This window comes from Pyxicephalus adspersus, chromosome 1, assembly GCF_032062135.1.
Source record: "Pyxicephalus adspersus chromosome 1, UCB_Pads_2.0, whole genome shotgun sequence".
Lineage (NCBI taxonomy): Eukaryota > Metazoa > Chordata > Amphibia > Anura > Pyxicephalidae > Pyxicephalus > Pyxicephalus adspersus.
Window position 1 is genome coordinate 88,622,730 of NC_092858.1, and position 14,613 is coordinate 88,637,342.

General features: G+C 37.6%; 1 protein-coding gene across 2 annotated transcripts; it reads right to left on the reverse strand.

The window, feature by feature from the left end:
- Positions 1-660: 660 nt before the first annotated feature.
- On the reverse strand, positions 661-13,642 carry TRIT1 (tRNA isopentenyltransferase 1). Of its 2 annotated transcripts, none has more exons than XM_072417519.1 (11): positions 13,484-13,642; positions 12,196-12,338; positions 10,770-10,863; positions 10,403-10,575; positions 8,896-9,038; positions 8,690-8,801; positions 8,300-8,412; positions 8,105-8,182; positions 4,560-4,651; positions 3,152-3,269; positions 661-3,047 (listed from the first exon to the last, which is right to left on the reverse strand). In XM_072417519.1, the coding sequence occupies exons 1-11, from the start codon at positions 13,616-13,618 to the stop codon at positions 2,800-2,802; spliced, it is 1,449 nt and encodes a 482-aa protein (XP_072273620.1). In that variant the 5' UTR covers positions 13,619-13,642; the 3' UTR covers positions 661-2,799. The 2 variants fall into 2 exon arrangements, with proteins under 2 accessions (XP_072273620.1, XP_072273609.1); XM_072417508.1 differs by having other exon boundaries at positions 4,542-4,651.
- Positions 13,643-14,613: the final 971 nt, after the last annotated feature.

The window sequence follows — 14,613 nt, forward strand, 5'->3', positions numbered from 1 at the left end:
TACATATTTATTCCATCTGTACCAAATATATATTATACAAGTCACTGCCCCTTGGCTTGTTTGTACAGGGCCATGGAAGATGCTGCTGGTTTACAACTAAAAAAAAATTTATATATACACATACATACACACACACACACACACACACAAACCTAATGCAGTAGAATATCCTCTCAAACTATTAAATCAGTTAAAGGATATATTTTTACATGTCAGTAACCCGTTAATGTTTCACACAGTTAAAAGTGTCTGCGTACAAAATGATTTACTCTTTGTCCTTACCTTAGGCTAGCTGCCAGGCAGCAGGGAGTGTCATGCTTTCCCCGCGTATAAAACAAAGGCTTTGCCGCCAAGAAATATGGAGCGCAGAGTGTGGCGGGAGTTCACTATGAGCAATTAAGGTGGGGCGAGAAACAGAACGAGGAAGTGACAGTTAATGTACTACTTAAAAATAATACCTTTTTGTTCACATTGTGGAAAGTTAGGGGAAAATAGAAAGACAAGTTTAACTAGACAGTTTAGGAACAGAGAAAACTAAACTGACGTTTAAAGTTATTGTGAACATTGGACAAACAGAAATTATGAAAGACGTTAAACTGATATGTGTGTACAAGTGGCCGTTTTAGCTGATTTTATTAAAGCACATTCACATTGCCCGGGAAGAATAAAGAATACATTTTTTTATTATATATATATATATATATATACACATATATACACACACACACACAATCTGTAATACCTTAGCAATCCAATCAGCATCAAATTAGACAGGCCTTTATACTACATAGTTGATTGTAGATTTTGTAAAAAGCATGGTAAGCATTAAATACTGTTACTAATTTTTGCCATACTTCATATTTCATAATCCCCCAGAACATGTACATTAAGATTAAGAGAAGGTCTGTAGATTGAGGTGCAACAATGTGATTTGTCTATATAAATGCACATACAATAATTTCATGCCAGTTTATACTGAATTAAGCCATTTAACCCAAACAAAAGCAAGAGCCCTAAGAGACAGCTGATAGCAGTACGTTACTTGCTTGCCTATTTACATTTGTCATGGATCCTTGGTTTAAAGCCTAAGGCCCTCTAGCAGTGCTTTTACTGAATCATGTATGCCATGCAAGGTGGCAAAAGAGGTTTTAAGCACTTATTCACAAAATAAGCAATACTTCCTTTGATGTAGGCCATTCTATAGCTGCCTGCTTGTTTTATGATATTATAATCTGCTCTTCGATTGAAAGATTTGTGTTAATATATGTTCAGGGCCATAGATCCCAGTAGTTCTTAAAAAGTTATTGCATAAAAAAGTCATTGTGCACATAGGTAACTCTCTGCAGATGTCAGACTCTAAATGAGCTACTTATCTACATTAGTCAGGGCTCAGGGATTGGCAAGCAGTAATCAGTGGATAATTAATAAATGTCTCCCTAGCTACAGAGATCCAGTGTATGTGCTGTGTAACTGGAGCACAGGGATTACTGACCAAATCCACCATCTGGGGGGCAGGCTACAGAAGAAACACAGACTTAAGCAAACAGGTTCACTAAAGCTGTACAACATAATAGAAGTGTATCAATAAGAACAAATAAAGACATTTTTGTTTTTTTCAATTATGAGATATTACATTCTTTCTCTATGTGTTCAGGAAAAAAGGCAGAGATAGGCTGATAATAATGGGCTGATAATAATATACATGGAGCTATACAATAGTTTTGCAACAGATAAAAACAAGGGATTAAGGGAGTTATACAGCAATGTTATCCCTAAACAACTAATCAAGAAAACGTGCCACAACTATACGGTATGTCAAGTTTGTAGATTTTTAAAATTTAACTTTACTGAAGTCACTTTAAAAGGATTTTCAATCTTTGTTATGTGAAAAATATCTGCAAAATCAAAACATGGCAAGCTTTCTTGCCATTTTTTACAATTTCAGAAGTGAAGTAAATTCTCCCTCAAACCTAACTTTCAGGGATTTTACCCATTTGCTCTATTTTAAACAAAAAATTCAGGAGCTATCCCCCCTCCCCTCACTGCAGGGGTTAAATGCTCATTTAGGTCTGGGGAGAATAAAGGATGGACTTTTACTTACCCTTTTCTCGTTTCCTTGGCACACTCATCTGGGATATGGGCAGACCGTCAGCATGCTCACTTACAATGCAAGACTACTGGTCCCACACTGTAGGTGATGTTATTAGTGCCTATGACTACCCAGTGGAGGACTTTAGAGGCTGCTGGGGGCAGATGCACAAGAGGAGAAGTTTGTGAGAGTGAAGGAATAAGGTAAGTCCAGTGTTTTTTATATTCTTAAAGACCTAAATGAGCATTTTCACATACAGCACAAATACAGCAAAGTAATTGTTTTTTATTCCCCTAGACATAAGGTTTAGGTGAGCTCATATCCAGTAAGGTCTATAACAAAAAAAAAAACAGGTGACAAACTGAATCTATATCAATGGTATTGATAAAATTGGAGTACCATAGAACAGCTAAATTGTAATATAATATTTTGGGCTTTAAATAACAAATATAGTGAACATTTTGTGTGGTGAAGTGGATTATCTGGAGGGCTTACAGAGTGATGGTCACTGTAGGTAATATTGGTCATTTTGATCAGAGGTGTGCTGAAGTGAATTTTAAATTAAGTTAAAGGGTTAACTATTAAGCTGTAGGGTAGTAACCAAAATAAAGAAAGTCTTATGTATTGGTATATAGTCAAACATGGAATTCCAAAACATTTATTATAATCCTCTTTTTATAGATTTAGCGAAACAAAGAGCAAACAAGCGGTCATGACTCTTTTATAGGACTGATTGTTGTAGCCTGAGAGTTTGTATCGTTATCCCGTGCACACAGTCTCTTCTCTGGTTTGGTATACACACAGTCTGAGTCACTATGGGAAGTCCCATCTGAAGTCCCATGATGGAGGTGCTCTGTATCTGGGTTAAACTTCAGATTCCCCTTCTCTACAGCTCTCTCATCCTCTTCAAGTTTCCTCTTTTTTAAATGATGAAGATGTGCCTTGGATTTATTGTGTGCTGCAGAAAAAAAAAATAAAAGGGAAACAAAAGTGTTCAAGCTGCCATCATTCACTGAAGTTTTTAAATTCGAGAAAGCATTAGACGAAATGGTTTCTCTTTACCTGCCCACTCCCGATCACCAATAATTATCCGATTACACAAATCACAGAATCTACTACTTCTCTTATTGTCACTGTTGTCAGAAGCAATCTTCATAGGCTCAATGGCAGGGGAAAGACCCTATGGGTAATAAATGTAAACATTATTAAAGTAAAACAAGTCTATACACCTATTTTGCATATTTACATATAAACCAGGTGGAAAAATTGGACAAAATAAAAAAATCTAAAAAGCTGAATTCTGCTCTCGGCTCTCAGGGTTTCAAGTTGCCTAAGTGCCCCTTTCCAACTTTGCATTAGATGTAAGGCATTCATTGTGAAGCCACTGCCATTTTTTGAGACGTGTTTGACCAACTCCAGGGGCCAGGTAGGGATGATGTTGCTCCTGCACATGGGCACGGGAGCCACTTCATCTCGACACAGAATTTTTTTTTGTTTCAAGATGATGCCAATGGATTTAGGCACCAAACTGCTTTTTGTAACTGCATGAAACTGGGGTATAGACAACATCAGTGCATTGTGGTGTGCAACAACACAGGTTAGTTGTGGCTAGGGATGTGCATTTGGGTGGCAATCAAAATTACTGAGATTGAAACACCACACAATGATCTGTGTGGTAAAGCAGCTCATTTGTGGCTAACTTCCAACATACCACAACAGATCTAAATACACACCTGCGCCTTTTTTTCCCTAGTGAACCACAATGCACAGCTGGTTTACACCCATGTATTGTAATGCACCTAAACACAGGATAGTTAGCGTGCCAAAAAAATAAATGCAAGAATTTTGTTGCTGCCGCTGGAGACGGCATATCACACTGTTTTGGGCACACAGTGTACGGCTGTACAGAACTAGGCTTCAACATCACAGGATCTTCTATGCAGCACTGAGGACTGCACGCTACTGCTAATGTTTGTCACATGAACATGTGGGAAGACCATTGACAGATTTAAAGTTCATGTTTAATCTGTCTATATTTTTCCTTCTCTAGTTTGGATTTAATGGGAAAGGGGTAAAACCTTTGTCATGTTTCATTGTTCTGTGGGGCTTGGTTAGAGATATTGCCCCCTTACTATCTGCTCTGGGGCAAACCTTTCACTTGAAATAAAATTTTGGATATACATAACCAAATTGTTACTTAGTTGTAGAAAAAAAAAGGATGGAACATCTTTGTTACATTTATGTATGTGAATGGAACATTATTTGCAGAAAATTATCCTGAAAAAAAATCTGTGTTAACATGGCCAATTCATCTTAGTGAATTGAGCTTAATATGTCAGTTTTGTTTACTTGCCATCATAAAACCTTTACCAGTGTGTGAGCCTTAAAAAATTATATGTCCACTACTAGTCTAATTGGAAAGGTTAGAAGTGATTTAGCGAATGAGACAAACCTGTACAAAACTGCTCACAATCTGTATTGCAGGAGAGAGAACATTTTCATCCCAAGTGGAAACATCGGTCACATCCAGTCCATACACACTGGGTACATTAGGTCCCGGTCCTAGGAGATGATACAAAAGTATAGCATAGTGACTACTAAACTTTATTATTACACAGTATTTATATAGCGCTATTATATTACGCAGCGCTGTACAAAGTTGATAGTTGTGTCACTAGCTAACTAATCTAATGTCCCTACCATAGTCATATGTCATTAATGTAGTCTAAGGTCAATTTTAAGGGGAAGCCTTACTGCATGTTTTTGGAATGTGGGAGGAAACCCATGCAAACACGGGGAGAACCTGCAAACTCCATGTAGATAGTGTCTTGGCCAAGATTCGAACCTGGGACCCAGCGCTGCAAAGGCCAGAGTGCTACCTCTAAACCACTGGGCTACCCAACATTATATTATATTCATATCATCTGCCAATTGCCTTAGTACAGTGAACACAAGACATCAGGAATCAATGGGGAAAACCTTAGAACATTAAGGAGAAGCTGCAGTTAATGAGACATTTCCTTTTTTGTACTACTATTTAACCCCTAAATATCCCTTATCCAGCCATAGTTACTTTACAGAGCACAATTATAGAATAAAATGTATACCTTTTATTTACAGTAAAACTACCTTTCCTTAAAACTAAGAAATACACCATTTTCATTGTTTATATTTTCTAAAGTTTACATATAACTTAGAATAGTTTCTACAAATATCATGTTTGCACAAAAAAATCCAATGTATGTATTACATTGTCAATTTTAACATTTGTCATGTGATGAGCATTTACAATGTATCCTACATAATAGTGAAAATACAAATTGGTAAATACTATTTAAATAAACATTAAATCATGTCTTTATGTATTCTCAATATAATGGACATATTCATAGATAAAATGAATAGAAACAAAAAAAGTGGAAAGATTTATTACAAAGTGCAGCAACTGAGCATGACCGGTCTTCCACCTGCTCTTCCTTTAATGTGAAGCAGAGCACAGGCTGAGCACCTGTCTCCTGCCTGGCTTTCTGCTATAGTATTCAAAGAGCAGCTGGTGACACTGGCAGCTATCCAAGAATGAAAGGGGTGGAGAGAAGAGGACCAATACAACAAGATTTTCCTCAGAAAACAAAGGGAGCCATAGGGAGGCCAATTCCAACATTCTTTATTTGGAAAATGTAGGTTTCAGTTTATGTTCTTCCTTCAGGTAGAACTCCTGTTAAATTATTACTTTTTGCATAATGCGAACATGTTATAATCCACAATTGTCAATTTGTAAGTAATATTTTGTCCAGCTACAGCGTTTTTATTAATTGTAGATAATGACTGGTATACATATTTATATCTTTTATAAAGACTCCCAGAATTGGCGAGCAGTAAACTCTTCACTGAGCTAGTTGTTTCCCTGATATCAATTACACTTTAAGCGATTTACCTTTACACCTTCCAAAAACCATTAAAGTAAACACATCTCTTCCTACAACACATTAGGCTCTATTTTTAAAACAGATCCCATTGTGAGAATCTTTTAAGGCCATACAGTAATAACAGTAGTAATCAATTGCAACGAGGAAATGTTTGAGTGAATGTCAGATTCCCCATTTTATATATAGAGCCTATTGAGCCAATATTAAAATTACACCCTATAGAACAAGTTTTATAAAAGAAGACAGAATTTTACAACCACAATACCAGTAGAAAGTCACAAATACTGATTTATATATACACATTCTCGCACAATTACATATTGAATTTTTGGGTTAGCAGGATAGCCAGACAACTGGTAATATCAAAAAGCGAATTTGGCAGAATACAGCCTATATTATAAGGAAATCTGTAAAATAGGAAATATAAAGTGGTCATTGTCCACTTTCTTCACATGCCAGCTTGCATACAGATTCAATGGCTCAGGAACCAGTAGGAAGATCACTTATTTGAAGTTATAAACTAACTTTGTGCATGCTTGATCCGGGTCAGTAACTCACAATGTATTTAGGCCAGAGACAGCCAAGGGATTAGCACATTCAAGAGTCAGCAATGAAAGTCTACATATTTCTCTCAGGACAAGTTTCTTTCAACCCCCTCACATTGAACGTCACAAACACGTAGATGCTCAGAACAAAATTTAGCAGTGTCTATGACGTTAAAGCGTACCTAGACTAAGAATTTTTACTTTATATAAAAGGGTAGACAACCCTTTTATTTAAAGTAAAATATTGTTTGTTAGTATTTTTAAGTGCAACACCCATTTCTGGCATGTGCAGAAAGAGCCCTTTCAAGAATTGCAAAAAAATTGCTGATCTCACGTATGCGCAGTGAGATGGGCAAATTTTCCCCCACGCTACGTCACCCAATTTTGCGCCTGCAAAAGAAGAAGAAAGAAGATGTTGGCGCCCGTCACTCTCTCTATGCCGGGCAGAAGATTTCGGGATGAAGTGGGATTGATGGAAGAAACCTCCTGACGGATAGACTAATCTGAGGGATTAAAGGCAAGTGTGATTTTTTTTTTTTTGGTTTGGTTTTTTTCTGCTTTAAATACATATCACAACGCTTGAAAAAAACTATGACTAATCCGACCAACTTTAATGTAAAATTGTTTTTAATATACCTGCAAAGCTTTTATTTTGGTACAATGTTTTAATATGTTCTCTGTTTGCCAACTTTTATTACAGGTTGTTAGACAGACATGCTAAAACTAATAAACTTTTTTTAAAAAGATTATAAACTTGAAAAAGTGTTTTTGTGTTTGCACAGGGAGTGCACACAGAAAAAATAGGTTTTTACACATGGAGCAAGGTGAGGTTTGTTTACCAACAAGCATCACATGATTACCATGTAATTATATGATCAGGAAAGCACACAAAGTTCTCTTTTTATAGAGGTCTGTGGTGGTCAGCCTCAAAATAGGATATGCAGAATAAAATACCGTGGGTTTGGTGATAATAGTGATGAAAACAATATTCATCAAATTGGGGTTGCCTTCTGTTACAATATTTCCTATTTTTCTTTACCCAACATCCACTAATTAACTCCTTATCTATATTTGTTAAATTTCTCTGTGCCTGTTGAGTTTATGCGACATATATCCAACCTCTGCCTATCTTCTGCACACCTATTATTATTAAACAGGATTTATATAGCGCCAACATGTTACGCATCACTGTACATTAAATAGGGGTTGCAAATGACAAACAAATACAGACAGTGACACTGGAGGAGAGGACCCTGGCCCGAAGAGCTTACAATCTAATCATTTAATTTGCACCATCTGCTGTCAGATCTCTATAAACTCCAGAACTGCTTCCTGCAGTTCATAATGTGAGTAGTGTTGTGGAAAACTGGAATACAATGCGACCGACTCACTCACTCACTCACTCACTCACTCACTCACTCACTCACAGAAGTCCTTTAGCCTACAAACAAAGCTGGCTTTCGAGATGGTAAACTCTACATAGAAGAGCAAATTCACTATTTGAAATTGTCAATTAAGAGGATAGGGTGAATGTACATACATACTTTTCAAGAATCTGTTCTGTACCCATTTATTTTGTTTTTTCGCATACTTCTGAGTTCTCTGCTTCAGAGCTTCTATTCCTAGAAAAAAAAATGTATTGTTACTCTCACATCTGTAAAAAGTATCTTTATGTACACTTTTGCAGATGGACTTTTATTAAACATGTAAAGACTGACATCAACAAGTACACTACTCACCTTTCTGTAGTAGAACCTCTTTTTGTTTTGGATTACTGTTATCCATAGTGACCAAATATTCATGGAATTCCTTAAAACCAATTGACTGGAAAATACCACGCTGGTAATCCTGACTTAAAAAAAAAAAGAAAATGGATATTATAGAAAATGCATATTAAAAAATAAAGCTCAATTATAAATGTGTGTCCACTCAATTTTGACAGATAATTGGCAGCTGCTCTTTGCAATATTAATAATAATAATATTTAGGTCTTACCAATAAAATACTACCTTCCGACATGATTCTATGCTTGCATAATATAAACATTTCTATATGTGTTATCTATAAAAAACACATAGTTGAGCATTCATAATTTTCAAGTGTTTGCCATTTCCTGCTGCCACACCTACCCAGATTGTGCAACAAGCTGTGCATTGTAGCATTTGTGAAAGTCTTGTAGCTCCTTTATCAGTCCCATCTGCAGCATCTCATCAACCCTGGCACTCAGCCTGGTATTGAGTACTGTAACAAAAAAATGGTGATGAGAAACTCTTTACATTCATTTTCAACAAGCAGCCCAAATTATTTTTAGAAAGCCTTAGAAATACAGACTTACCTTCCTGATCTGAATGTAGCCACAGGATGCAATGGTTTGAATACCTTAATGCCCCACCTAAAGGGCCACCTCCATCACCTTCTTGCTGCCGTCGAAGGTGTTCTGTATGGGGGATGCCAGACTCCTCAAACACCTGCAGGCTCCTGCATGGCAGACACACCATCACTCGATCATCATCATTAGGTATTGTTTTGTAAGGCAGGCCAGTGCTCTTTCCCCCCTACTGACAGAGCTCAGCATCAATTGAAATAAGCTACAGAAATCTTGCAGCAGCCCTAGGAAAGGGAGAAGTACAAGTACACACTACAAAGATTTCCTAAATAGATATAAACAAGTCAGCTCCTGCTAGAAAGTATGTTACCAGACTTGCTTTTCTACTATTTCTCTTCAATGGCACACCAGTGAGAATTACACAAAGCACATTTGTAAATGAAAGCTTTTAGGAAAGCCTTGGTTTATGCAGTATGATCATGCTTTGAGGAATAAGAATACACTTTACGTTCAGCATGTATACTGTGCATCCCTATATCTAAGCCACTCATAGGACTTCCCTAACATATATTTACCACACTTGGTGCAGATAAATTGCTTCTTTTCAGATGTTATTTGGAATGCAAACTAAAAATACATCTACATTTTTAAAGCTAGAACAAACCGAGGGACTTATGATGATGCGCAAGTAAGAGGAAAAAACATACAGAAATGCTGGTGGGGAAGGTAACAATTACATAAAGGTAAAGTTTACTTTATCAATAGGAAATGATTCTCAATAGGCGTGAGCAATACAACTAGTACAAAACTATTGTGCAGAAAAGGCAACTGTGTAATTATTATTCATGTTTTGTAGCTTTGTTAAAAGAAAAAAAAAAAAAAAAAACGAACAAGGCCTTATGTTTTCACTGGTATTCAGAGCTTTGTTAAATGTTGTCCTGCCGACAACCTTTACCAGACAGGAACACTCCAACAGAAACATGGTAAAGGTATGGAACACAGGATAGACTTACAGACTTATTTTTGTAGTGTTCAAGACTTTCCTTACTTCCTGTCTGGTAAAACTGTTATCAGCAACACAGGAAGTAGGTTCACATTTTTAATGTACGGATAGCCGTTCTAATCCTTCCCTAAGTTATGCACAATTTGACATACTTTGGGAGAATGTGATTGTGAAATAGTTAATTGGTCATCATGGACACAGGAAACTGGAAGCATCTCCTGCCAACCCAGATAATCACGTCCACACCAGAGCAACAATAAGAAACAACAGTCTATTCTGCTACCATGCTGCTCTTTCCTGGTTATGCCTAAAATGTTTCAAACGCTTAAAGGTTTGCTAGGTCACTTTAAAGGAATTGGAATGCATGCCATAAAAATGTCATACATGATAAATGCACATCTCACTTAGCCATAGCCTAATAATGCCCCATAAATATATCACTGCCATCCTGAAAGCACAGAGCAGTTACACCAATCACTATCCCAAAGGATAAATTATGTTTTGTGTACCTACCTTGCAACTTTCCGTTTATCATGCGGATGCAGCATTGCTGCCATCTCAGGGTCCACCTCTTTCAAGCGTGCATGGAGTTCATCGCCATCTAGTTTCTCCAGTTCTGACTTTCTGTCCGTTGGAATATTCACTCCATCAATATTATTGCTTGTTGTTCTTGCAGATGGAGATCCCTGTAAATATAAACCATGTAATGTCATATCACAGAAGCATGACAATAAGAAAACCTTAATATTGGAAAAAAATATGTTTTCCATAGCATCCAGTTTAGTGGTAATAATCACTTTGATTATGGTTATCTGAAATCTGATTGCACTCTCCCTTTTCCCAGTTCCTTTATGGCAAGCTCAAAGGAGCAGGTACTTACCACATCAACCAAGACTTTCCACAGCAGTGACTCTATGTAATAGTTTGTTCCTCCCACAACAATCGGGATTTTGTCTTTGGAAAATATATCCTCAATGTTTGCATGGAATTAAGGAGTTTAATTACTAGTTATGAACAGTTGTGAAAAAGTATGTAAACTCTGAATTTACTCAATAGTTGCTGCTAAAATGTGATCTTTACTTTACACTTAAAAAAAAGAAAAAAAAATATATAAAAAAAAAAACAAAGTTTTAAAATGGTTCCCTGCACTTCTTGCTATAATGTGCAAGTATGCACAGCACCTGCCTCCAGTGATATGATGTCTGTGCTTTTCCTTATTGCTCCATTGCCACTGCAAAGCAACATTCTCCCAATATTATTCTGGTTCTGGCATCTTTTGTTTTTAGCCATTGGTCGACCCACACAGTAACTAGAGTTACATCACCCTAAATATTACTCCTAGTAACCCACAGGTGTCTGGGTTGTACACTGCATTACAAATGAGCAACAATCTTTGCACAATTAAGTAGTAATTGTAAGCAAGAAGGAAAAAAATTATGGCAGAAAAGATTTTTAAAAACGGATTGACTTTAGGCAAATATTTAAATGAAAAAAAAACGTTCATACAGTCATTAAAGGTATCTTTTGAAATGCAACTCCTTTAAAATACCAGTATATGACTATATATTACAGTGCTCAACCCAGAAATTTTTGTGGGCTGGGTGGGAAGAAATTCTAGGTGGGTGGAAGCCCCTGAATTGTGACCCAACTCACCAGTAACCACCCAAAAATAGCCGGGTGGTTGCCGAAAAGTGCCGGGCAGTGCGCCCAGCTAAAAGGGTCTGGGGAGAACACTGTATTAGCTTCTGTAATTGCCTACACAGCAGTATTCTAGACAGGTAGAAGACATTATCTGAGGGTTGGCAATCTTTTCTTTTATTTACAATCCCAGCATTGATGGCTGCCATGAAATAAAGAACTCTCACATGCATGAACAGGAGTTATGTCATTCCGACGTGGGCAAAAAAGGCAGAAGATCCTAAATCCCAAAGTGGACTGGTGAAAATGCTGGTGGCAAAGATAGATAGCAGGTAGGCTCATTTTATATAGCCTGTTGCTTCTGTAATAACAAAAACTTGCCTGATTGCAGTTTTTAACTATAGTTCCGCCTTAGGTTCTAGAAGTCAATCATTTGTAGATTTCTGAAGACTTGAATCCTGTCATTCCACATATAGTTTACAAATAGAAGACGTTTAACACCTATGATAACTTCCTAAAGAGTAAGTATACTTAGACTATTAGGAAAGTAATTAGATTTCTCCTCATTATTTTACAGAATTTCAATGTTAACAAACTTTATCTCATAACTGTATGTTATGCTACATGCCAACATGGAAGAGTCTGCAGTCTGTGAAAATAAAAAGGATATCAGAGAAATAGCTTTGTTCCGGAAATCGACAACTGTAAAATTAGTGACAAGTGGATCCACAAAGCTGATCATGTGATGTTTGCAGAGTTGCTGTTCCTCAGGGGTGACTTTATTTGTGATAATATCCAAGCCCTCATACACCTGAAAGGATAAAGAAATATTACAAAACTGACTACATCTGTTTTTTTCCTTGCCCTCGCTCTACATGCCAATAAACACCCCATGGGAATCATGGTACATTAACAGGCAGCATTGGCTTTATGCCATCTCCAATATATGGAGGAAATATTGGTATATCATAAAGGCTTCTTATAATTGAATGTTCATAAAGATTTGCACAGTGGAAAATGTTATGGGGGTTGGACACTCTCAGGTCTACATTGTAAACGGTATTCAATATTGGTTACAGAACGTGATGTATCTTTCCTTACCAGATTCCTATATATTGCAGTGAATTTTGTGATTCAGTCCCAGTTAATATGTACTACCTTTTATATTGTTCCTTCCCCTTTTGTGCATTAAATGTGATATTGTATGATGTTTAAAACAAAAAAAAACGCTAAAAATAAATGGTACAGAAAATTGAGAACAAATTGTCATCATTGCTCCATAAAGAATTATTACACATCAGCCACATTGAGCAGTGATGGGGGTCGTGCCTCATAGCAGGTAAGTCTTGTTAGAGTTAGTGAACACATGGAGATCAGCAGATTCACCTCCAATCCAATAAAAGGAAGGAAATTCTGCAGCCAACTGATTATAAGGGAACTTATGAGGCTTGATTCAATGGGACATATTGGTAAATAATGAACTTACATAAGCTGTAGGAGAGATAGAAGCAAATAAGTACATCTGATCACTTTCTATCCAGGGATAATACTTAGCAGATCAGAATCTTGTTTGGGTTTTGGAATTGCTGATTAGAAAATATGTGGGATTGTTTGATCAACTGGTGTGTGTTGGGCTTACTGATCCTGTTTCTGAATTGCCATCTTAGAATCACCATGTTGCTGTGGCCCTAATGACTGTATTATCCAAGTGAGGGAATTATAGGAGCACCATATAAACACTGGCATGTCAGGGTGTGTATGTGTACGTATATATTAGTATAGTATTAGTACTATGTAATATAGGAGGACAGACAGCGAGCAGCTATGTACATATAGAAGGAACACAGACGACCTTCATTAGTTTATATTTAGATATTTACTCAGCCATGTGAAAGGTGCACATAGGTCACTTATGAGCCTCCTAATGCATGCCCTCTCCTCCTCACACCTCCTTACCTGCATGGAGTCCGCGCTGATAATTTCCCCTCCCAATCTCCGGCCCAATTGTACAGCCAGCTTAGATTTGCCGGTCCCGGTGGCCCCGAGAATAACCACAAGAGGTAGAGAACGTCTCAAGCTGTGGGCCGCCATCTTGGCTACGTCACAGCCCTGTCCGGGAGCAGGAAGAGGCGGCTCTGCATCACAACAACACGTGGCTGCCAGATACACGGGATGAAAACATTCATGTAGGATGAAAGTGAGGTGTATGAAAGTGAGGTGTATGTGGGCAGTTCAGGCTCACATAATATATAGGTCCTTACTATTCCTAATCAACAGGACCCTCCGTCCCTATATCATTCTAAAATAAGATGTCAGCAAGAACAAAGCTATCCCCCTGACCTGAGAATGGCAGCAGGAGGGGTGACTGGATCATTTGTCCTGAATGTCAAATTATGTAATAAAGCGAACTTATCATCAAAATAGACACTGTGCCTCTCTTTCCGTTTGAAATGATTTATAAGCATGTTTTGTTTGATTTCTATGTGTGCACATTCCTTTTATTATTATTACACAGTATTTCAATAGCAATAACATACTATGCAGCGCTGTACAAAGTCCATAGTCATGTCACTAGCTGTCCCTACCATAGTCATACGTCTTTAACACAGTCTAAGGTCAATTTACCCTGTCAAGTTTAATGCCAAAGACTGGGGGCGGGTTCAGATCTGGTTTGCAATCAAGTTATCCTGCGTGGCTCCCCATGGCTGGCACCTTGCCAGCTGCTCGGTCACTTCTATCACAGCACTTGTACTTAAAGAACCAGCATCAGCGCATTTCACAGCTGGCATTAGTGGTACTGCTTACGGCCACCCCCCATTTGTTCTCTATGGGGGTGCTGAGGCATGTAGCGTCTCCCCAGAGGCAGCGGTTCCCTGGCATTGGGAAGTGGTATACACACTACAACCTCCTAGCCAGTGTTAACATAGCCAAAGGTTGATACCACAATCTTCTGGCATGCCTACGTCACAGAGAATTTTCCCCACAATACATGTCCTCATTGAAGGTTTTTATTCACTTATTGCTCAGATGACAACTTAAAATGTAGGATTTCCTCCAACTTAGGATAAGTTCAGATGGATAGTGAG

Coding starts and splice junctions, on each gene's coding strand:
- TRIT1 (XM_072417508.1), bottom strand. CDS start 13,618: ATGGCGGCCCACAGCTTGAGACGTTCTCTACCTCTTGTGGTTATTCTC. Junction 12,339..13,483: donor TCAGCGCGGACTCCATGCAG/GTAAGGAGGTGT, acceptor TTATCCTTTCAG/GTGTATGAGGGCTTGGATAT. Junction 10,864..12,195: donor AACAAAGCTATTTCTCTGAT/ATCCTTTTTATT, acceptor CCATGCAAACAT/TGAGGATATATTTTCCAAAG.